Source organism: Eptatretus burgeri, chromosome 10 (genome assembly GCF_056783735.1).
Source record: "Eptatretus burgeri isolate ZD-2024b chromosome 10, Ebu_testis_v1, whole genome shotgun sequence".
NCBI lineage: Eukaryota > Metazoa > Chordata > Myxini > Myxiniformes > Myxinidae > Eptatretus > Eptatretus burgeri.
Window position 1 is genome coordinate 7,537,865 of NC_140970.1, and position 26,041 is coordinate 7,563,905.

Below are 26,041 nucleotides of genomic sequence, written 5' to 3' on the forward strand. Positions count from 1 at the left end.
GCGACAGGCGCTTTTGGAAAGCCCCGGGGTAGTTAAAAGTTAATAAATGTTAGGGTAGATAGGGAAGTGTACCCCTCCGCACCATCCATCCCTTCGCTCTCGTTGTGGGCCACTGGACCCACCTTGGGATAGATCGCTGAGATTTGAGGAGGCCATTCTGAGGCTTCATTGGGCCTTAAGGCAGGATGCTAGCTCTCCTTATTCCCCTCCAGGAAGGGAACGTAGGGGTTGGGAGTAGGCTAGGTAACATGATAGGTTAGCCGGACAGAGACAATAAAGGGGGTTAGGGAGACGAATTATAGAAGGAAATTAAAAAAAAATGATGGGGCGAAATTTGGATTTTTACAAACTAAAGGCCCAGTCACACCTTGACGTTTGAGCCAACGTATGCCGATTTTTTTAATTTTTTTTCTAAAACGCTGGCACACGTTGAATACGTTATGGGTAAGTTTTGATAACATTGAGAGCACACTGAAAAACACTGCCATACGTCGTTGTACGTTGGCTTTAAACGTTGTACTTTTTGGTTGTCCTCAAATTTTTTCATGCTTGAAATTTCACGACGTATGCCGGCGTATGACTCACATGTTCCGCTACGCTGGCCACAAGTTGTATGCACGGTCTGCGATCGTTGACAGATGTCAACACATGCTACTTGTAAGTTAATCATAAGTTGAGACACGCCGAGGTAATGTTTAGCGTACCCGAAACTTATTTCTAACCTATGATTAACGTGTTGTTGGCACGTTACGCGATCGTTGCCACACATCGACAGACGTTACTTTTAAGTTACTCATAGGCTGAAAGACGTCGGTATAATGGATCGTCCTTGCGTCAGCGTCCACGGCCACGGCCAGGACACTTATTTGCAGCATTCTTCAAACTTTTCTTCGGCATGACGAGGATGTCCACACTTCGATGTCTAGCTTGGCTATGATTCCAAGTGTCCATCGGCAGCGTCTATTTAAAATAGTTGAGTTTGAGCGTTTTAACACGTTCAGAAGAAACGCTTCAAATTTCAAAACCCCAGCGTCAAAAAACAAAGGCGAGTGACAGCAATTTAAATCGTTCATTGTAAACAATGAAAATAGCTGAGTGGTACCGTTTAAAAGTCGTTGAGTGTAAAAAAAAAATCCAATTGTTGAGCGCAAGCGTCTACTTTCAATAGTGGAGATGCAGCCATTTAAATCGTTGAGTTTATCATTTAAATCATTAAACGCAAGGACGATCCATCATAACCCACACCCTCCCCCTCACACTCACCTACTACTGCCAACATGAACAAACTACTACTAATACTAATACTGATACTGATACTGATACTGTTGCTGCTGACATGGACATCGACTCAAAAAGGACTCGAAAACACTGTTGGGTTCCCCTTTTATGAGCAGCATTTTTATATACCAATTCCCAAAACCGCTGGGAACACGTCTTTATATGGCAGTTGAAGCTAGAAACATGTTCATTTATTTTTTTTTGTCGACCGGAAGACGTCATTGGAATACGTCTACATACGTTGATGTGTGTTGGGACTACGTAAAGAATTGGTTCAAAGCACGTCAAACATAAGTTAGAAATAAGTTTCGCGTAAAAAAGACATTACCGCGACGTGTTTCGACTTATGAGTAGCTTATAAGTAGCCTTTGTGGACGTGTGTAAGCATCCACATATCGTGTGTAAAACTTATCCCCATCGCATGCGGAACGTGTGTCATACGCCGAGTACGTCGTAAAATTTTGAACATGTTTAAAATTTCTTGACGTACTCTACTTACTATGACGTATGATAGCGTACTTTAGCGTTCTACTCACGTATACCAAACTTACTCATACCGTATTTGACGTGCCCCAACGTTTTAGACACATTTTTCTTAGGTCGGCATACGCTGGCAAGATCGCCAAGGTGTGACCGCGATGTTGACACTTCCATTTCTACGGCAGTTATGATTTGAATCGTTGTGCGTCAGCCTTTTAATAGGCTACGTCACGGCATCGTCGGTGATGCGTGCAACGCGCTATGCCTAAGTTAGACTATCGTTGGGCATCGGTTGTGTAGGCCAACAACAGGTTCAGCATTCGTTGGTATAAGTTATCTATAAAACAACGAAACATTCTGTGTCCGTTACCAATGCGTTATACATAAGACCAAGTCGCTATGAATACGTCCGAATCTTTAAAAAAAAAACATCAAAAGTTCAACGTAAGCCAGCGTTTTGCATACATTTTAATACGTTGCCATCGCTGGCTAAAACGTCAAGGTGTGACCGGGCCTTAAGGGAGTGGGTATGGACAGCGACAGGCAAAGGCGAGGGAAGTTGGGAGGGAGACAGTAGGGTGGGTCCGAGCCCGCCTTCAGAGTGGCCGGCACCACTGCACTCCCTCCACAACCCTCCAGAACGAGACAAGAGGCCGGCCAGCTTCGTATGCCAGCCTGTTTATGCTACAGCGGCCTGTTCCAGCCTTGCCATGCCTTGTCTGCCTGCCTCTGCCTTGACCCCATGCCTGCAAGCCCTTGCGTTTGCATTTGCCCTTGTGTCCATCCATTACCATGTGCGACAGGATCATCACGCAAGTTGCAGGGACTGCCCTGCAGGCAGCCCCGCCGACCATTGTGTTTGCTTGAGTCAGTGCTCATCCAGTATTCTGCTGGGACTGCCCTGCAGGAAGCTACACCACGGGACTGCATTGAGCAGCCCGTGCACAGTGTTTTCCCTCCATCCATCCATCCATCCATCCGCTCATTTTTGTGTTTGCTTGCGTCAGTGCCCATCCAGTATCCTGCAGGGACTGCCCTGCAAGCAGCTACACCACGGCACTGCATTGAGCAGCCCGTGCACTGTGTTTTCCATCCATCCGCTCAGTTTTGTGTTTGCTTGTGTCAGTGCCCATCCAGTGTTCTGCAGGGACTGCCCTGCAGGCAGCCGCACATGGGGACTGCATTGGTGCAGCCCACGTACCGTTTGTATTCACTGCTCAACTGCGCTCATTTCAGGGGGGAGGCCTGGGACTGCATTGGGCAGCCGGCCACGTTCTGTGTTCATACCTGCATTTGTTTCATGAGCCAGAGACTGCATTTGGGCAGCCTGGCTCCCTGCTTCAAGAATGACCTGTGGGATGGCATATGGCATGCTGGGTTGGGGTGAGTTGCCTCCAGCAGCTGAAGACATGAAAAGGTTCTGTGACAGACAAACGGGGCCTTTTGAACAGGCCCCGAAGACATCCGACCTTCAGCTGCGGAGCGCTCACCCTAAAATACTGACTAACTTTGCCACGCCCTTTTTCCCACAGATTCCATCAGTCCTTGGCCATTGTTAAGTGTAAAATGTATAAGGTTAAGTTTACGTTCTTACCTGGTGTTTGAGGCCTAGGCCTTGGCCTAGGCTTGAGGCCTACCGGTTCCACTCGGTGTTCGATCGTTTTTTTGTTTTATCTCCCCATTACCTTCAATTTCTATCCTCCCCATTACCTTCAATTTTCATCCTTCCCACTTTCCAAACATCCCCCATTCTCCCAACTAATCTCTTTCTTATCTCAAAAAAAAATAAAAATAAAAAATAAAAATACCCAACAACAACAACAACACGCTCACCTTATCCCACCATTTACCCCTCACTCACCCTTCTCAAAGCTGCCCCCCCTCACATCCACAAAGCTGCCTCCTTCCCTTGCCTTCTCACCTCCATCTCATCACTCCACCTCAAATCCTCAACTGCCTTCTGCCCGCTCACCGCCCCCCCTTACCACCCACCACCACAGAACCTCTTCTCCTCCCCATCTGGCCCCTCCCTTAGCTATTCTACAATACCCCACACTCTTTCAACAACCCTCCTTACCTCCCCCTCGTCTCTTGTCCTACCCTCCCCCTCCCCCTCCACCTCCTACACCCAAAGCCTCCTCCCCTACCTCTTCATTAAAAGTGTGGACCTCAAATATCCAGGGCCTTCGCTCAAACCTTTCAGATCTTTCCATACAGGTTGCCACTGACAAAGCAGACATTATTTGCCAAACAGAAACTTTCCTCTCCCAAGACGTGTCTGACTCCCAAGTATCTCTCCCCAGTTACTCCCTCTTATGGTATGACAGACCTGAGCCTCGTCCTGGTGGAGGTGTTGCTCTCTTCATCAAAGACTCTATTCCTCACTCTCCATGCACTGCGCTCACTCCCCCACACCCCCAGGAATACCTCTGGCTTCGGCTTCCCTCCACTCCCACCTCATGTTTATATGTGTACTGTACCGTCCACCGAACAGTGATGACTCCATCTACACCTCACTATCCGAAAACATGGACCATCTTCTATCTTCTCATCCAAACTCTCTCTTCCTCTTATGTGGTGACTTCAATTGTCATCACGCCAGTTGGCTACGTGTGGGTACCTCTCTCACCTGCCATGGCACCTCAGCAAAAGCTTTCTACGACTCATTAGGACTGACTCAATCGGTCAACTTCCCGACCCGGATCTCAACCAATGGTACTCCATCTCTTCTGGATCTGATTTTGACAAATTTCCCTGACAATATCTGCTGCTCTTCCTTCGCTCCAATCGGTTCTTCTGACCACGTCCTTGTCAAAGGGGACATCTCTCTGGCTGTTATCAGAGAACCACCTCACCACCGTCGAGTCTGGCATTTCACTCAAGCCGACTGGCAGGGTCTCCGAGCAACCACCAAACTTACCAACTGGTCTCCTATCACTACTTTCTCAAACATCAACTCATCCTGGGAATTCTTTCAAAGAAACTTGCTCTCCCTCATGCACAGATTTATCCCCTCTCGTGTTCAGGTGTCCTACCCTTCCTCCCGCCCTTGGTTTACTGAAGCTTGTGGTGAAGCAGTTGTCCTGAAACAACTTGCCTTTGCCTCATGGAAAGCAAACCCAACTGAGGGCAATCTCAGTTCCTTCCATAAAGCTCGGAACAAGTGTGTATCTACCCTCAGGAGAGCCAGAAAACAACATCTTTCTCATCTAAAGTCTGAACTCTTAAACCTCTCTCCCTCCTCAAAATCCTGGTGGCGTTTAATCAAATCTGTTTCTGGTGTATGTTCCCCCTCCATCCCTTCCCTTACCTCAAATGGCCGCACTGGTGATACCACACGTGATAAAGCTGAATGTCTAAACTCGGTGTTTGCAGCTAAATCTTGTGTCCCAAACCCATCACTTTCTCGACCCACTTTACCCAGTCGCACCCAACTGTCCCTGGACTCTGTATCCTTTTCTCCTGACAAGGTGGAGAGCTTGCTTTCAAACCTCGAGTCAGATTCTGCAACCGGTCCAGACGGCATCAGCCCACGTGTCCTCAAAGCCTGCTCTTCTGCTCTTGCTCACCCTCTCTCTGTTCTATTAACCCTCTCATTTGCCCAAGGTCATCTGCCATCTGCTTGGAAATCTGCTAACATCACTGCCCTGCATAAAAAGGTGCAAAAACAGATCCCTGTAACTACAGACCAATCAGCCTTCTCCCAATCATCAGCAAGGTTATGGAATCCATCATCGCTTCAGACATGAAATCCTTCCTCTTCTCCAATGGCTTGATTTCCAATCATCAATTTGGTTTCAGACTAGGTCACTCTACCCTGGATATGCTGCTTCTGCTCTCCCATCAATGGATGGAGGTCCTCAATGCCAGACAGGAAATCCGAGCAGTATCCCTGGACATATCATGTGCTTTTGACACAGTCTGGCACCCTGCACTACTCACCAAACTCTCTTCCCATGGTATTCAAATCCATCTCCACTCATGGCTCACAGACTTTCTCTCCTGTCCCAGTCAACGTGTGGCCATAAATGGAGTTCTTTCATCCCCTCTTCCTGTGCAGGCTGGAGTTCCTCAAGGTAGCGTTCTGTGCCCTGTTCTTTTTCTGGTTTTCATCAATGATCTTTCCGACTCTCTGGAAAATCCTCTATTTCTCTTTGCCGACGACTCCACCCTCTGCCGTACCATCGGTCATCCCTCAGACCGGCAAGCAGCAGCTTCTTCGCTCACTGCAGATCTGGATAAAATCACAAACTGGTCCAACACGTGGAACATGTCTTTCAATCCAGACAAATCTCACACTCTCACTATGTCTCTTAGAAAGGACCGTTTAGAAACACCCCCCATCCACTTTCTCAACAATCCTCTGGAAGAAGTCTTTTCTTTCAAGCTTCTGGGTCTCACTATCTGCCATGACATTTCCTGGGAAAGTCACATTTCCAACCTCGCCTCAAAAGCCAGTCGCCGACTGGGAATCCTCCGTCGTGCAAAGTCCTTCCTCGACCCTCTTGAGCTCCTGACCACTTACAAAGCTCTTGTCTGTAGCCTGATGGAGTACTGCTCTCCCCTCTGGGCTGGTGCTCCTGCCTCCCACCTTTCTCGGCTTCACGCTGTCGAAACCAGGGCATTTAAGATCATCGGCATCTCCCGCAATGAAGCTGAGTCTTTGGGCCTCTCACTCAATCACCGCAGGTTGGTCGGTGGTCTTTCTGTCTTCTACCGACTCCTCTCCAGTCTTGCCCCCCCTGCTCTCTCTGCTATTTGTCCCCACCACATTTCCACAGGGCGCTCAAGGTCCGCCAACAACCCCCTTCTGGTAAAACTACCAAAATCACGAATCACTGCTCATCTTCACTCTTTCATTCCTCTTTTTTCCCACCTTTGGAATAAACTTCCTCACTCTAGTCTCTCCCATTCTTCCCTCCAGGCTTTCAAAACAGCTGTTCACCACCACCTCTTATCTTCCCCCATCCAAATCCTCGATCTTTTCTACCCCCGATAATCCACCCAAGCCTACTTCCTTCAATTCCCCTGCTTTCCTTCCTGAAAGTCCCTGTAATGTCCATCTTCTCTTCGCCATGTTCCCCGTCCCATCCCCATCCCGCTCCCTTCCACAGTTCACCTAATGTGTCTGTTCCCCACTGTTTTGTCCCTTCCACTCCCGCCCCTCTTGTCTCATGCCCCCTTGCTGTGAGTTGTGTTTTAGCTCTCATACGAGCCTCGACAAGGTATACAAAAAAAAAAAAAAAACCTTGCCACAAACTGCTCTGTCGGAGTTTGTTGATTTGGATTGCAGAAAAGCTCAACAGGAAGATCCTGTCTTTGGCAATCTCATGAATGGGCTAGTGAATGGTCACTTCCACACTTCTTTCGGTCAGGCCAATTGGGTACAATGGCAGCCTTTGATTTTGTTAAATGACATCTAAAATTGATAATGGAAATGGATGGAGCCTTCATCTAATACAGCTTCCCAGTTGGTGGTACTCAAGGAACAGTTAAAATAGGGGCAAAACACAAGCAGTAAATACATGAGAATCCCAATTCTGCAGGCCTCCCTCAGCCACTGGACTGGTTGCATCACTTGCTGGTGAGTCATCAGCAATAGCATTGATGGAAACTAAATGAAATGCTTCAGCCATCTCCTTTCACAAACTTCACACCTTTGCTTTCTTTTCTGCCCAACTTCTTCATATCCACCACAAAATTTGTTGGAACAACTTGCACATTACCCATCGGGTGATTGCGTCACCACTTTAGTGTCAGTCACTCGGTGCGAGGTGCGAGTCTCTCGGTGCCAGTCTCTCGGTGCCAGTCTCTCATTTTGCAGCATTATTTGTAAATTACTTGCTTGCTAACATCATGTGGAAAAACTGAAAAATATCACGCAGATTTCTTTTTCTGTTTTTAAAGGTGGGAGAGGTTTGTTTCAAAATAATATGTGGCAAACCCCCCAAAAAATGGGTAGTGAATAACTTGAAGCATAATTGTTTTCACTTGAGAGATCAGTTCTGCTGTTTGCAACGGCAGACACTTCTGACATAGACACACAACCAATTTCCAATGCTACACAAGCATTACAGAATGAAGTTTACACCTTGAGCAGTTGTGATACAACCACTTAAGTAAACATTGTTAGTGCAAACCATAGACTCCTATAGAGAAGGACTGGAACCTCATGATCTCGGGGTTTGTAACTTGAGTCTGAAGGATTAACTTGAGTCCGGGGCTAAAATGACTTCTAGAAGGGCCAGAGACACGATCTCGGGATCCATATAGGGGATTTTGAGGACAGCGAGTTCAATAGTGTCATTTTCAACACCATCTGAGGTCATCTTCAAGGTCAAAAGGTCATATTTCAAGGTCAAATTACTGAATTTTGGTGTTTTTTCCCCGTTTTTGTGTCTAACTCTTAGAGGAAAACTTTTGTAAAGTCTATGACAAAACATGACATTATGCACCTACTGCACCTACTTGCTAATTTCTATCATCGTTAACTAATGTATGTTTTGTTTGTTTCTCTTTCAGAAACTGTCCAGCTGGTGATCTCACAGGATCTTTGTGTTGTTTCCTGCTTTGGTGACAATATGCCACGTAATTGCAGCTGCTTTGGTTGTAGAGGAAACTATGATGGGACGCCTTATGTAAAGGTCATATCCTTCCCAAAAGATCCTGAGGAGAGGGAGAGATGGATATTAGCAATGCCAAATGAGAAAGAAAGCTTGAGGTGCTTAAAGGAGATATATATTTGTGAGACATTTCAATTGTGATTGGGTGTCAGTTCGGGGTGGCAAACGACCCAAAGAACCCCTCATCAATATTCCTGGAGTACTGAAATCAGCTTTGAAGCAGGTGACCTCAGCCCCACGCCCAACATCATCTTCTACGTCAGAATCAAGAGCTAAGAAGATGCAGGAAGCTGATGAGGCTGCAGACAATATCCAAGATTTCGACCACTCCTGTGCTAAAATCAGCTCATATTTTCCTGGCTTTAACGTCATAAAAGACCAGGAAAACCTTTACCTATCAAGAACTGATGCTACTGAACAAACTGTCAAGCAGTTCTTTCATTTCCAACAAGTTCACTCACCTTTTGGATTTCTATTCTTGAATAGAGTTGAGAAACATGGCATTGAGGTGCCCAAACGACTTTTTCCTTCGCAGAAGAACAGCCTGCTCTTAAAATGGTCCCAGATTAGATCCATAACTGACCAGGTAAACATCTATGAATGCACAAGCAAGGAAATTCTTCAGCTTGTAATAAGCCAGCTCTGTTGAATGACTGAGGCACACGAGCTTCCTCATTTCACCTTCCTTCTGTCGCAGCTGCATCTTCTGGCAGAGAAAGACTTTGACTACGTTCTTCCTGCTATATTTGCAGATGAAGCCTTGGAAAAGTTTTTCGGCCAAGCCAGGTAAAGAAGCGGTGGAAACTTCTACATTGCCGTAGTTGACATTATGGCTGCAGCTAAAATTGTAAATTTGCAAACACTCATTAAGCATGACATTATGCCAGAATCTAGTTCTCGTGTGATTGATTGCGACAAGAACTGTACAACTTCCATAAATCCAGATGAGCGAAGTGAACTCATTGACGAGATTATTCCTCAAGACACTCAGGATCTCTTGGGGTCTGACAATGCCCTTAAGCATAAAGTAGTTTATTTGGCCGGACACCTTGTTCAAAATATGGCGATAGCACTAGTATGGAGGAGATCATTTATGATGAAGATGGTAACGAGGTGTCATCTGAGTTTCTAGATAATTTGAATAGAGGTGGATTGAGTGTCCCGACTATGTCAACCGTCTTTTTTGTACATAATACCTATAATTTGTATGACAAGACTAAAATGCGTTGCCGATTTCATTTTGCTGAGCTGTTATCCTCTGCAGATGCACCTTTAGCTAGTAGTAATGCTGCATGTACTACTTTAGCTAACAATTCTATTGAAAGCTCATGTCCTCAATGTAAGTGACAAAGAAAAAGCTTTGGGATGCCTCAGGAGGCACGAAAAGCTTTCCAACTAGTGATAGACATAGACATAGTTGTAATAGGCATAGTGTTGTGACATGCATATAATGTTTATGAAATACGACACATGACAATAAATATCAAAGTTTGACAGCTCTATACACTTGCATCTTATTACAATCGGCCATCTCTCACCGTTTATGAGTTAGACACAAAAACGGGCAAAAAATACCAAAATTCAGTAATTTGACCTTGAAATATGACCTTTTGACCTTGAAGATGACCTCAGGTGGTGTTGAAAATGACACTATTGAACTCGCCGTCCTCAAAAACCCCTATATGAATCCCGAGGTCGTGTCTCTCGCACTTCTAGAAGTCATTTTAGCCCCGGACTCAAGTTAATCCTTCAGACTTAAGTTACAAACCCCGAGCATGGGAGGTTCCAGTCCTTCTGTATCGGAGTCTAAGATGCAAACTCATAGAATTATAACATGTAAATAAACTTCTCACTTTAATTTGACCTACAGCTACATCAACAAGGCAACCAATCCAAAGAATGTTTTTGCTGAAGATCATTTTCACCATCGATATGTCAATGTCATGATGTTGATGTTTCATAGCTGAAAAACATGTTGACTTTTAATGGCTGTGACGTCCAGCCAGACTTCATTTAAAGATTTTGCTATACAGTATAGCCTCACTGTACTTTTCTCCTGATACCAAATCTTATCTAAAATGCAGCAAATGCATATATGGCTATACTGTAAGACCCCAGTTTACATTGGAGATGTGTTCCTGAAAAGTGCGAGATCAAAACGACAAAAATCAAAACAGTTTTTCTCATAATAATTAATGGAATAAGTGGGGAACACGTTCATGTCGTCACTTCAGGTATTATATTTTGCTTTTTACTTATATTACCCTTTTTTTGATTAATGACAGTTATATTCAAGTACAAAAACATGCAAATAAAATAAACAATGAACAGACATATTTCAACAAAAATAAACGTCTTCCGGAAGAGGTCTGAGGTGGTGATTTGACTTCCTCTTCCTCCTTCAATGACCGTGGGCATATTTATCGATCGGAGGCAAACTTCATAACCCAGCAATCCATTAATACCAGCATGCATTCAATGAATAACATCTAATTTCACATTTAAAGTAACATTTTTACAATGCCTCTTAGCCAATCTACCATGCAGTACATATATTTATGTGTGGAGCAAAGTACAGGAGTTCTTTCTGTGATTTTGCGATCTGCCGATTTGATAATTTAGCGATATATTCTTGTGCCTTTATCGGTCTTTTAAATTCTATAAATGCTTGATAATAAAAGGTATGACTTTTCACACATTGTTAGTGTGAGTTAAGCCTGGTGTTGACTTAGTGGTTCGAGTGGCGGCTTGGGATCCGAGGGTCCCGAGTTCAAGCCCCGTTGGCCGCTGAATTAAAATACACCAGGAGGTTGACTCAGCCTGTCATCCTTCCGAGGTCGGCAAAATGAGCACCAGTGTACTGGTAAGGGGGACACTGCATCAGTGGCATAACCACGTCACAACCAATGATGCAACCGGGCGCGGGGGGGGGAGAGAGAGAGAGGGGATGTGTGGGTGTGTGAGTGTGTGTGTGTGTGTGTGTGTGTGTGTGTGTGTGTGTGTGTGTGTGTGTGTGTGTGTGTGTGTGTGTGTGTGTGTGTGTGAGAGAGAGAGAGAGAGAGAGAGAGAGAGAGAGAGAGAGCTGGAGAGAGAGAGAGAGAGAGCTGGAGAGAGAGAGAGAGCTGGAGAGAGAGAGAGCTGGAGAGAGAGAGAGAGAGAGAGAGAGCGAGAGAGAGAGAGCGAGAGAGAGAGAGAGAGAGAGAGAGAGAGAGAGAGAGAGAGAGAGAGAGAGAGAGAGCTGGAGAGAAAGAGAGAGAGAGAGCTGGAGAGAAAGAGAGAGAGCTGGAGAGAAAGAGAGAGAGAGAGCTGGAGAGAAAGACAGAGAAAGACAGAGAAAGAGAGAGCTGGAGAGAAAGAGAGAGAGAGAGCTGGAGAGAAAGAGAGAGAAAGAGAGAGAAAGAGAGAGAGAGAGCTGGAGAGAAAGAGAGAGAAAGAGAGAGAGAGAGCTGGAGAGAAAGAGAGAGAAAGAGAGAGAAAGAGAGAGAAAGAAAAAGAAAGAGAGAGAAAGAGAGAGAAAGAGAGAGAAAGAGAGAGAAAGAGAGAGAAAGAGAGAGAGAGAGAGCTGGAGAGAAAGAGAGAGAAAGAGAGAGAAAGAGAGAGAGAGAAAGAGAAAGAGAAAGAGAAAGAGAAAGAGTAAGAGAAAGAGTAAGAGAAAGAGAAAGAGAAAGAGACAGAGATATGATGAGTATCGAGAAGTGGTATTAATGTGATGACATATTTGCGAAACGACATAAAAAGGGGCGACGTAAACTGCTGTACTACTTTATCTATGTATATGAAGACCACAAGGGGAAAACCAGAGATGTCAGGATAAGTCAATATTGAAGAAACTGAAAAACAAAGTTTCCAGTAATTATAAAGCCTGGTGTTGGCGCAGTGGTAAGGGCAGTGGCTTGGGACCCAAGAGGTCCTGAGTTCAAGCCCCGTTGGGACAATGAATTAATATATGTATGTATATGTATATGTATATATATATATATATATGTATGTATATGTATATGTATATATATATATATATATATATATATATATATATATATATATATATATATATATATATATAAATATATAAAAAACCAAGTCGAAAACACCAGGGGGTCGACTCAGCCTGCCATCCTTCCGAGGTCGGCGAAATGAGCACCAGCTGTACTGGGCCCGGTGTATGCCCCGGTTAGAATAGGTGTACCATATCCCTGTGTGTCGTAAGAGGCGACCAGGGTTGCGTCAGGAAGGGCATCCGGCGTAAAAACCTATGCCAAATCATTATGCGGACAACAAAACGAATTTCCATACCGGATCGGTCGAGGCCCGGGTTACCAATGACCGCCACCGGTACCGGTGGTCAGCAGGGTACCAGTGGAAATTGTGCTACTGCTGGGCGAAGGAGGAGAAGGAGACGGGGAAGGCGAGTCCGGAGGCAGTGGGAGAGGGGGAAGGGTAGAAGTGTGGAGGTGAGAGTTGGAACTCTGAATGTTGGGACGATGACTGGCAAAGGGCGAGAGTTGGCTGATATGATGGAGAGAAGAAAGGTGGACATACTGTGTGTACAAGAGACCAAGTGGATGGGGAGTAAGGCGAGGAGCATTGGAGGTGGTTTCAAACTGTTCTACCATGGTGTGGATGGGAGGAGAAATGGTGTCGGGATAATCCTGAAGGAAGATCATGTCAAGAGGGTATTGGAGGTGAGGAGGGTGTCTGACCGAGTGATGAGTGTGAAGTTGGAAATTGAAGGGGTGATGATGAATGTCATCAGTGCATATGCCCCACATATGGGGTGTGAGATGGAGTATAAAGAAGATTTCTGGAGTGAGTTAGATGAAGTGGTGGAGAGTGTATCCAAGGATGAAAGAGTGGTGATTGGAGCAGATTTCAATGGACATGTTGGGGAAAGGAATAAAGAGGATGAGGAGGTATAAAGAGGATGAGGAGAATAAAGAGGAAGAGGATGGGGAGGTACGGTCTCAACAAGAGAAATGTGGAAGGGCAAATGGTGGTAGAGTTTGCAAAAAGAATGGAAATGGCAGTGGTAAACACGTATTTCAAGAAGAAGGAGGAACACAGGGTGACATACAAGAGTGGAGGAAAGTGCACACAGGTGGATTACATCTTAAGTAGGAGATGCAACCTGAAAGAGATTAGTGACTGCAAGGTCACTGGCAGATGATTGTGGCAGGGGAGAGTGTAGCTCGACAGCATCGATTGGTGGTCTGTAGGATGACTTTAGAGGTGAGGTTGAGGAAGAGAGTGAGGGCTGAACCAAGGACCAGATGGTGGAAGCTGAAGGAGGAAGACTGTTGCGTGAAATTTAGGGAGGAGGTGAGACAGGCATTGGATGGTGGTAAAGATGGGTGGGATGATTGGGCAACGACAGCAGAAGTTGTGAGGGAGATACCTAGGAAGGTACTTGGTGTGACATCTGGACAGAGGAAGGAAGATAAGGAGACTTGGTGGTGGAATGAGGAAGTACAGGAAAGTATAAGGAAGAAGGGGTTGGCGAAAAAGAAGTGGGATAGTCAGAGAGATGAAGAAAGTCGGCAGGAGTACAAGGAGTGGTGTCGAAAAGCAAAAAGAGAGGTGGCAAAGGCCAAGGAAAAGGCATATGACGAGCTGTATGAGAAGTTGGATACAAAAGAAGGGGAAAAGGATTTATACCGATTGGCAAGACAGAGGGACCGAGCTGGGAAGGATGTGCTGCAGGTTAGGGTGATAAAGGACGCAAATGGGAATGTGCTGACGAGCGAGGAGAGTGTGTTGAGAAGGTGGACGGAGTACTTTGAGGAGCTGATGAATGAAGAAAATGAGAGAGAGAGAAGGTTGGAAGAGGTGGAGATAGTGAATCTGGAAGTGGGGTGGATCAGTAAGGATGAAGTGAGGACTGCTATGAAGAAGATGAAAAGTGGAAAGGCGGTTGGCCCAGATGGTATACCAGTGGAGGCATGGAAGTGCTTAGGAGAGATGGCAGTGGGGTTGTTAACCAGATTGTTTAATAAAGTCTTGGAAAGTGAGAGGATGCTGGAGGAGTGGAGATTAAGTGTACTGGTTCCGATTTTCAAGAATAAGGGTGATGTGCAGAGCTGTGGAAATTACAGAGGGATAAAGTTGTTAAGCCACACCATGAAGTTGTGGGAAAGAGTAGTGGAAGCTCGGTTGAGAGGAGAGGTGACGATCTGTGAGCAGCAATATGGGTTTATGCCAGGAAAGAGCACCACTGATGCGATGTTTGCTTTGAGAATGTTGATGGAGAAGTATAGGGAAGGCCAGAAAGAGTTTCATTGTGTGTTTGTGGATTTAGAGAAAGCTTATGATAGGGTGCCAAGAGAGGAGTTGTGGTATTGTATGAGGAAGTCGGGAGTGGTGGAGAAGTATGTGAGGATCGTGCAGGATATGTATGAGGACAGTGTGACAGCGGTGAGGTGTGCGGTAGGAATGACAGACCGGTTTAAGGTTAAAGTGGGATTGCACCAAGGATCGACTCTGAGCCCTTTCCTGTTTGCAATGGTGATGGACAGGTTGACGGACGAGATCAGACTGGAGTCTCCATGGACTATGATGTTCGCGGATGACATCATGATCTGTAGGGAGAGTAGGGAGCAGGCTGAATCGAGCCTTGAGAGGTGGAGGTACGCACTGGAGAGAAGGGGAATGTTAGTCAGTAGGAGTAAGACGGAGTACATGTGCGTAAATGAGAGGGAGGGTGGTGGTATGGTGCAGTTGCAAGGAGTTGAGGTGGGGAAGGTGGATTGGTTTAAATACTTGGGATCAACTGTCCAAAGTAACGGAGAGTGTGGGAGAGAAGTGAAAAAGAGAGTGCAGGCAGGATGGAGTGGGTGGAGAAGAGTTGCAGGGGTCATTTGTGACAGGAGGGTAGCTGCAAGAGTGAAGGGGAAAGTATACAAGACGGTAGTGAGACCAGCTATGTTGTATGGTTTGGAGGCAGTGGCGCCAACAAAAAGACAGGAAGCAGAGCTGGAGGTGGCAGAGTTAAAGATGCTGCGATTCTCGTTGGGAGTGACGAGGATGGATAGGATAAGAAATGAGTATATTAGAGGGACAGCGCTGGTAGGACGGTTTGGAGACAAAGTGAGAGAGGCGAGATTGAGATGGTTTGGACATGTGCACAGGAGGGAAACGGAGTATATCGGGAGAAGGATGTTGAAGATGGAGCCGCCAGGCAGGAGGAGAAGAGGAAGGCCAAAGAAGAGGTTCATGGATGTGGTGAGGGCGGACATGCGGGTGGTTGGAGTGTCAATGGAAGATGTGGAGGATAGAGCGAAATGGAGATGGTTGGTCCGCTGTGGCGACCCCTAACGGGAGCAAGCCGAAAGAGGAAGAAGAAGAAGATTTATTTTCCAGTAAAAGGAAGAGTGATCATTGGCCGATCAAATTAAGCATGGAGCATTTGCCAAGCTTCTGTGTTATTTAATTTAAGAGCAAAGAACGAATCAATGTTGCAAACTGACATCACTGGTTATTCCCTTGTTTAATAATTGCCATGCAATTTTAACCCAGGATGTGTAGCAAATTCATGCTTGTTGGTTATAGCATACATTACATGACTTTGGTGATCACAGATTATTTTTTTCAACATTAAACGGTCATTGTTTTTTTGTTTGATTGGTGTTCAACACCATACTCAAGGGTATTTCGCTTATATGACGACGGATTCTCCATTTCTTACTCCGTTCTACTTAATATGATGGAAAACCGGGAGGAAACCAAGGATAAACCACCCCCGCGATAGCCGAAGTCACCTCATGTGACTCCCTCATATACCTAAGCAGGTTGATTGGGCGGTGCGTACATCGAATGAGGATGGGGACTCAGACGCGCTAACCATTAAGCCACGGCGTGGGTCCCATAAAAGTCACAATAAAGGTTTGACCAGGCTTGAACCACGATATGCACCAACTACGGAGCCCATGATATAACCAAATAGGCCATTGTAGTGCTCAGAGTTTCTGCTGTGAAAGTTTTACAACCTTTCATTTTTTAGTTTCTCAACTCTGAATATTATGGTGGAACAGTTAACATGAATGAAAGGGAGATAACCAGGAGTAAAGTACTGACAACTCTGGGTTTCTACTTGTTCAGCTTTGACACTTGTTTTTTCATTGCACGGCTAAACTTTATACCATATAAATTATGTGACACCCCTGGTTATTTGTTAAAGTAATATTGTGAGAGGAAATCTTATGTTGCCAACTATTGGCAGGTGCAATAACCCTGAAATTTATAAAAAGTGACATCTCTGGTTTTCCCCTTGTGGTCTTCATATGTATATATATATATATATATATATATATATATATATATATATATATATATATATATATATATATATATAGATATATATAGATATATATATATATATAGATATATATATATATATATATATATATATATATATATATATATATATATATATATATATTGGAAATAGTGCCACCTTTGGTGGTAGCTGGTATTACAAATCATCTTCCTTTATCTTTTTCATAACATAATGGAACCTTCTCAAAATTATGATAAGGAGTATGATATGTTTTGGTCAATAAATTGTTTCAAAAATTATAAAGCGCATTTCCAAGAATGTTCTGCAGCACATTGCCCACCAAAGGTGGCCCGAAGAAGGCCTGCAAGTTATTATAAAGAACTTCCAGTGTCAGGCATTATCCCATCTGATTAAATTTTTATGCTGCAATTATGTTCTTCCAAACGAGACAAATAAAACATTCCCAAAATGGATACGTATTTACCACTCCATGGTAATATGGATTTTGAATTGTTACCTTTCATATTAAAAATAAAAATTTAACTGTATATGTTTTTACATTAAAAAATCGTTATTAATATAATAAAAGTGCACCTCAGGAGAATTATCTCTTGTTGCATGGTTCATCTTCCTTTCTCCTGAACTGTTGCTGCTGCTCTCTGAATCCGATTCTTCTGATTCAGAGCTGGTCCCAGACACGCTCAAACCTGTCAGCTCAGCACAACCACCACCACCACCACCACCACCACCACCACTACCCTCTGCAGCATCATATATAGGTGTGGAAGCATCTGATGCAATAGGCATGGTTGCAGATTGGCTCGTATGGACCCAGTTGGGGCTTGTTTTTCCACTTGAATTGTGCAGTGAATCCATGTTATTGTCCAAATCAAAGGGCGTTGCATTGCTGCAGGAAAATGAAAAAGCATGGCAATTTGGCATGACACAACCAAAAATTTGTTTAAACTTAATAACCAAACAAACAAACAAATCTTAAACGCCATTTACATGAACATAAGACCCCCCACCCATCCTCATTCTAAACAGAAAGCAACTTAAGAAACCACAATCAAAATAGAACTGATTATTTATTTTGCAAATTAAAATGCTCTGCTTAGGGCCCTGTCACACCTTGACGTTTTAGCCAGCGTATGGCAAGGTATCAAAATGTATGTAAAACGCTGGCGTACGCTGAACTATTGATGTTTTTTTAAAGTTTTGCGCATATAATAACGTGTTGCACGTATGCATAATGTATTAGTAATGTACACAGAACGTTTCAATCACATATAGATAACTTATACCAACGAATGCTGAGCGTGTTGTCGGCGTTCACAACCTATGCCCAACGATAGTCTAACTTATGCATAGCGCGCTGCAGCGTATCACCGCCGATCACGTGGCGTAGGCTATTCAGAGGCTGCGGCTCGACGATTCAAATCATAACCGCACTAGACATCGAAGTGTGAAGCCGCTGTCACACCTTGACGTTTTAGCCAGCGTATGCCGACGTCTGAAAAATTTGCCAAACCAAGCTGGCACACGTCGAATACGTTATGGGTAAGTTTTGTATACGTTAAGAGCACGCTGACATACATCGTAGTATGCTGGCATACGTCGTCATACGCCGAGTACTTCGAGAAATTTTCAGCATGTTGAAAAATTCTCGATGTACTCGGCGTATGACACACGTTCCGCATACGCTGGCCATAAGTTGTAGGCACGTTACGCGATTGTTGACACACGTCGACACACGTTACTTGTACGTTACTCATAAGTTGAAACACGTCGTGGTAATGGTTAGCGTCAGTGTTCCAGTCTCCCTGTTTTTATTATTATTATTATTATTATTATTATTTTTTTTTTTTCATCGGTATGACGGTGATGTTGACACTTCAATTTCTAGGGCGGTTATGATTTAAATCGTTGAGCGGCAGCCTATTAATTATATTATATTATAACCGCACGAGAAATCGAAGTGTCAACATCACCGTCATACCGAAGAAAAAAAAAAACCAGGGAGTCTGGAACACTGACGCTAACCATTACCTTGACGTGTTTCGACTTATGAGTAACGTACAAGTAACGTGTGTCGACGTGTGTCAACGATTGCGTAACGTGCCTACAACTTATGGCCAGCATTATGCGGAACGTGTGAGTCATACGCTGGCATACCTCGAAAAATTTCAAGCATGGAAAATTTGTCTAACAGCTCGGCCTACTACGGCGTATGCCAGCGTACAAAGATGTATGCCAGCGTGCTGTTAACGTATACAAACTTACCCATAACGTATTCAACGTGTGCCAACGTTTTAGCCAAATTTTGCATACGTCAGGCATATGCTGGCTAAATCGTCAAGGTGTGACAGGGCCTTTAAAATTGAACATTTAATGCAATGACCATGTTTTCTTGACTTACTCAAATCACTCCAAGATGGTTTCTATCATAAGGTACATTTTTAAAACAACAATAATAATAATGATAATACTGTAATATTAACAACAATAATAAAAGCACTGGAGGTGGAAAAATGAACCAGTGATTTCAAGACACCAAAATGTACAAAGTGATGTTTGACTTGAGTATTATTGGCATGAACATGAAAATCCAGGCCAAATATAATCAGTGGACAACGGAAGGATATGCATGACAAAATTATTTTTAAAACAACCAACAACGTTTCTAAGCAGTAACAATTAGAGTTGAAAGAAGGAACCATGAGACACCTTCAAATCTATCATTTATGAAATCAGCACAACGACATACAGATGACTAGAATGGCACTCGGTGGAGCGCAAACCTCCACCAGGCTGAATAGCTTACGTTTTGTATCCCACTGATAAGCCGGACCCGGATCCGGGCCTTCACCAAAATCGAATCGGCTTGTTCTCGTCACCTAACCAATTCATCCACCAAGTCTTGTCATAACTCGTCCACAACTTTTTGAAGTACAATGATATATATCGCTTTTGATCCCATCTCAATCGGTGAGGAATCACAAATAATCTCTCGATAATTCCAGCAGTGTATGTGTGTGTGTGTGTGTGTGTGTGTGTGTGTGTGTGTGTGTGTGTGTGTGTGTGTGTGCGTCTGTGACCGCTGTTTCTCGACAACCACTGGTCCGATCTAATTGAAACTTGCCAGGTATATTGCTGGGGCCCTGTGGATGTGCCTTTTCAAGGTTTGATATTAATCTGCCAAGTGCTTCCCAAGTTATGGCCATTTATTTACCAACCAATGAAAGGACACGTGGCTGCGTAGGCCGGTGCACGGCTGGCCGACGATGACATCACGTGCCGTGCCGGTTACGATGGGGGTGGCATAGGAGTGGCAATGGTCAATGGCAGCGAATGTCATGGCAAGCAAAGACAAGGAGGTAAACTTGATTTTAATTTTGATTTTAATTAACTCTGTGTGGAAGTATCACAGCAGTTGTTACTTCAATGCAAGCGATAATTCGTGGAATGATGTGAACATTCCGTATGGGCACGCACCACTTCCGGATAGTGATGACCGTGTATTCTAATAATTTCTCGATTTCTTATGTGCATTTATAGATAAACACAATGCCCCAATCCAGTCGTCGTTTATGAGAGCGAAGGAACGGCCTGTGTATTTGTTTGAAAGTTTTTTTGTTGTTGTTTTTTTGGGGGGTTTGCACGTGCGGGCAAGCGAGAGCGAAGGAACTGACTGTGTGGTTGTTTCTGGCTCAAGGTTTGAAAGTTTAATTTTTTTATTTTTTTTTGGTTTGCACGTACGGCCACGCATGTACAGGCACACGAGAGCGAAAGAACGGCCTGTGTGTTTGTTGTTTCTGGCTCGTGGTTTGAAAGTGTATATATATATATATATATATATATATATATATATATATATATATATATATATATATATATAGATATATAGATATATAGATATATAGATATATAGATATATAGATATATAGATATATAGATATATAGATATATAGATATATATATATAGATATATAGATATATAGATATATAGATATATATATATATATATATATATATATATATATATATATATATATATATATATTGTACGTACGGCCACGCATGTACGGCATGCACTCGTTTTTTTTAAATTCTCATATCCAGATCCAGATTTGGATATTCACCAAAATTGAATCGACCTGTCCTTGTCAGACATCCAAACTGTGCACCGAGTTTTGTCCGAATCCGTCCACACCTTTTTGAGATATCGTGCTATATATGATTTTTGACCACATCTCTCAATGGTGAAGAGTCACTTAAAAAAAATTCTAGTATCCGCATCTGGATCCGGATCTTCACCAAAATCTAATCGTTTCGTCCTTGTAACACACCCAACAAACCTGTCCACCAAATTTCATCCGAATCGTTCCACAACTTTTTGAGATATCCAGCTCACAAGCAAACAAGACAAACAGACATACAAACAGACAGGGGTGAAAACATCACCTCCGTCCACCCTCAGTGGCAGAGGTAATAAAACCAAGAAAACAAATGACACTCCATGGCATGTTACATCCAGAGGCACATGTCAACAGACTATACATCTCCATAAAGAAAGGTAAGAGAAGATTAAAATCAAAATAACACATGGTAGATTCCTTGCCTGAATACATAAACATGATTAAGTGAGGAAAAGATGCTGAAAAAGTGAAAAAAGAGAGAATATTGAAGGAACCCAATGCGAACATAAGTGGGAGAAGAAAGAAATTATGGAAGAAAGAGAAAAGTTATGGAAAGACAAAACATTACACGGCAAATGGTGATAAATCTTAAAACAATCAAACCCAAATGCATCGATCAAAGTGGTTATGAATGCCGATCACTGGAACCTCAAACCACTCACTGGAGCACTGATAACTGCCACAGAAAAACAAATCACTGATTACTAAATGGCATGCTCAGATACTAAAGAAAGAAATTACAGATAAATGTGGAGCCCATAATGAATGGCCTGAAATAATAAAGCACTACTCTGGGATGAATTGGACTGACAATAAATATACTTAGATGGGGACAATGTAACAGTTTTCCAATCATAATTGAGGCTCCCATGTGATTTTAACAGAACAGAAAAGAAAAATGAACCAATGAGTTTGAGAGAACAAAAAGTACAAATTGCAGTTTGACTTGAGTATTTACACCAAAAAAAAAAAAAAATCCAGTCCAAATATAACGAGTATGGACAAAGAAAGGAGGTGCACGACAAAAAAAAAATTAAAATCTCAGGCACCTTATGTCACTTGTGTGATCCTCAACGGAGCTGCTCTCGTCAAAATGCTGAAGCCTTGCTCTGTGGCTGCAAAAAATAAATAAATAAAAGGATACGACACAAGACTGCTAAAAGTGCAAGATAGTCATTCTGAAATGCATTACTTTCTGCTGATGTGAGCATTTTTTTTTTCATTGCTTGCAAATACTTTAACTGGTAGAATAATCGTGGTTATGAAAGTCGAATTAGGAACTATATCCTCCCTACCCGAGTCTGTTAAAAGTGGTGCACAGCATATAGTCTGCATGGAATTTTACATGGATACATAGGTATATTGAGTCATTGCTACAGCATGTAAATATCAATCTGGAAACTATTATCAGGATTACAGTGAACATGTAGGTAATTTGTTGATTGGTGATAGCCATTGAAAAAAAAGAAAAGACCTTGTTTTAGCAGGCAGGCATCACATCTCATGTCTTCTCAAAAATACAAAATGTAATATATAATTGAAGGAACAAAAAAAGCACTTGTTTTCAAACCATGTTTACCAATTAGTCGATTTCTATTGTGAGGTTGATTTTGCACTCATGCTAAGTTATGGAGAATTTTTTTCTTCCTATTTAATAAGTGCAGATTAAAAATAAATAAATTCAGCCAGCTGGGCATCCTTTGTAGTTTAAGGTATTTCTTTGGCTAATCTGAACTCTTGACAACCTACAAGGACTTCATTTGCAGCTTGATGGAGAACTGCTCTGCCCTTCAGGCTGGCGCCTCTGCCTCACACCTTGCCCCTCCTGATGCCGTGGGAAGTTTGAGCCCCTCAAAATTATTGGGATCTCCCACGAGGAAGACGAGTGTCTCGGCCTGTTACTTTCGCATCGCAGACAGGTTGGTGGCCTCTCTGTATTCTCCCGCCTCCTTTTTGGTCTAGCGCACTCTGCCCTCTCTCGGCTCTGTTCCTCCCAGGTATCTGCAGGGCCCACATGGTGTGCTGGTAAACCTCTTCCAGTTAAACTCCCAAAATCCAGGCTCACTGCTCTCCTCCACTCATTTCTTCCTCTGTTCTCTGGCCTGTGGAACTGACTTCCCCATTTTGTTTAGTCCCATTCTTCCCTCCAGGGTTTCAAGACAGCAGTTCACCACTACCTCAGGTCATACTCCAACCATATTCATGATCTTTTCTACCCCCCCAAAAACCCCATTCCCAAGAAATCCCTTTTTACAGGTTATTGTGATTTCCCCCGTTCTCCCTCACCTCCTTTCGTTCGTTAGTCGTCGGTTGGTTTGTTCCTTTTCTGTTTCATCCCGACTTTCCCCTTCCTCTTCTTGCCGTGTTTAATTCAGCTGTTTGCGCCTGTATGTCCTTCTCCCCCTCTTCCTCTCAGTTCTACTCTGTTGTTGGTGTTTATCGTTTTCATTTTGTTCCCTTCTATTCTGCTCTTGCTCTTCCACTAGCACGGAAACATGGAAACAAAAATGAAAAAGAAAAACAAAGTACTGAGCATATTAAAAGGTCCTGATTCCCATACGACTCATTTACAATATTACTGAATGCTGAAAGTAAAAAAAAAAGCAAGAGAAGTTTAAAAAAATGGAAGAAAAACCGCATGTGGGTGTGATCACCTTTTGGGACCTTTTTGTGTGCAACAGCGACTGGAGCACTTCTATTTTGATCACACATGTCATGATCTTTGTTTCGTTCACATGACACATTTAGTTCAATTTGAAGCCTCAATTTCTTCTTCAATTTGCAACTTGCTGGTTATCGCGAGATATTTATATTCTACCAAAAATCAATAAAGGGAATGATGTGGGCATTTCTTTTTTGTTTTTGCCCACAAATAGATTCTGCCCCAAATTGCCCTTCTTCTGACCGCTCCAGTGTCCCTGGTGGTGAGTGGAGAATGAGAAAGGAAAGAAAGTGTTTTTTTTTAATACAATGTCGAGGCTCATATGGGAGCTAACACACAGAACATATAACAATGGAACAATGGGAGCAGGAGACAAGAGCGGTGGGAGAGGGAAGGAAAAAACTGTGTGGAAAAGAGACGTGAGACCTATGGAAGGGAAAGGGATGGGGTAGGGTAGACAGGGTAAACAAGATGAACACCACAGGAGCTTCCAGGAAGGAAAGCAGGGAATATGAAGGAGGTGGGTTTGGGGTGGATTAACGAGGGTAGAAAAGATCGTGGTTTTGGATGGGGGGAAGATAAGAGATGGTGGTGAACGGCTGTTTTTAAGACGTGGACGGAAGAGTGGGATTGAAGAGAGTGTGGGAATTTGTTCCAAAGGCAGGAAAAAAGAGGAATGAAAGAATGAAGGTGAGCAGTGATTCTTGATTTTGGTAGTTTTACTAGAAGGGGGTTGCTGGTGGATCTTGATTGCCCTGTGAAAATATGGGGGGGACAGATCATAGTCAGATCAGAAGGGATTGGGGGGGGGGAGGGGCGATGCCGGAGAGGAGACGGTAGAAGACAGAAAGACCACTGACCTGCCTGTGGTGAGAGAGTGAGAGACCCAAAGACTCAGCCTCATCGTAGGAGATGCCAGTGATCCTAAATGCCTTGGTTTCCACAGCGTGAAGCCAAGAAAGGTGAGGTGGGAGAACCAACTCGAAGGGGAGAGCAGTACTTCATCAGGCTGTGGACAAAAGCTTTGTAAGTGGTCAGGAGCTCAGTTGTGTCAAGGAAATACTTTGCACGATGGAGGATTCCCAGTCGGCAACTGGCTTTGGAAGCGAGCTTGAAAATGTGGCTTTCCCAGGAAAGATCATGGCAGATAGAGAGACTCAGAAGCTTGAATGAAAGGACTTCTTCAAGAGGATTGTTGAGAACGTAGAAGGGGGGGGGGGTGGTTCAAGACGGTTCTTTCGGAGAGACATGGTGAGGGTGTGAGATTTGTCAGGATTGAAAGATGTGTTCCAAATATTAGACGAGCTTGTGATTTTATCCAGATCTGCAGAGAGTGAAGAGGTTGCTGCTTGCTGATCTGAGGGATGACAGATGGTACGGCAGAGGGGGGAGTCATCAGCAAAGAGATAAAGATGATTTTCCAGAGCCGGAGAGATCATTGATGAAAATCAGAAAAAGAACAGGGCCCAGAACACTGCCTTGAGGAACTCCAGCCTGAACAGGAAGAGGGGATGAGAAAACTCCATTAAGAGCCACATGTTGACTGCAACAAGATAGGAAGTCTGCAAGCCATGATTAGAGATTGTCTTGGATACCATAGAAAGGGAGCTTGGTGAGCAGGGCGGGGTGCCAGACCGTATCAAAAGTACACAATATGTCGAGGGAGATGGCTTTGATCTCATGTCTGGAATTGAGGACCTCCATCCATTTTTGGGAAAGCAGGAGCAGCAAGTCCAGGGTATAGTGACTTCGTCTGAATCCAAATTAATGATCGGAAATCAAGCCTTATTAAAATATTCCACAAAACATTCCCTTATCTGTAAAAGTAAATGTTTACAAAGCCTATATCGGACTGTCATTGATGTATGGAAGTGAAACATTGGCCACAGATGGATCAACGATGTCGACATAATTGAAAGAACAGAGATAAGAATTTTCATTCATTTTGTATGCAGCCATGTGGCTGCCAGTTGCATCATTGCTGGGAGTATGGCTTAGAGCAGGAATTGGAATTTATCCAGGTGCTGGTGATAACTCACTGGTTATATTGGTTATAAGAAAAATAACTGGTTAAAAAACGAAAATCAACTGTAACTCTTCAATGTAATTTGACACGGATTTAATGTGATGAAGTCAGCAAAGTACTGGAGTATACCAGTTTCAATCAACTAATATCCCAAGTCAAACTCCCACCGAAATCTGTCATTGCCGATCTGAGGGATGACAGATGTAAGCATAGTAACTGCACAGACGCAGCGAAGTGTTCGTGCCGTGAAAATGGTATTTCCTGCATCGATCTGTGCGAGTGTTGTCGAGAGGGATGCTGCGATGTTGCTGGTCAAGTTGATGACTCCGAAAATGAAAGTGACCTCAGTGATTCAGAAGCAGAGCCAAAAGGATATCTGTTGTTTCATTTGATTTTTTTTTTTTTTAAATCAATGAAAACTTGCAAAGCTATTCTGTTCACAATGATACATGTACATTGTACTGTCAACAAAGTATAGCATGGACTGATGTTTGCAAGTAAAAT

The 26,041-nt window shown here is 43.5% G+C and overlaps 1 protein-coding gene across 1 annotated transcript in view; it reads right to left on the reverse strand.

Annotated features, from left to right (window-relative positions):
• LOC147017910 (AF4/FMR2 family member 3-like) overlaps positions 1 to 26,041 on the reverse strand; it is a 188,528-nt gene that overhangs the window by 103,880 nt on the left and 58,607 nt on the right. Inside the window, exons 12-13 of the mRNA XM_085899923.1 lie at positions 21,899 to 21,964; positions 17,245 to 17,557 (exon numbers count right to left, since the gene is read on the reverse strand). Coding sequence (XP_085756049.1) covers positions 17,245 to 17,557; positions 21,899 to 21,964 — 379 coding nt within the window. The remainder of the gene's footprint in view (positions 1 to 17,244; positions 17,558 to 21,898; positions 21,965 to 26,041) is intronic.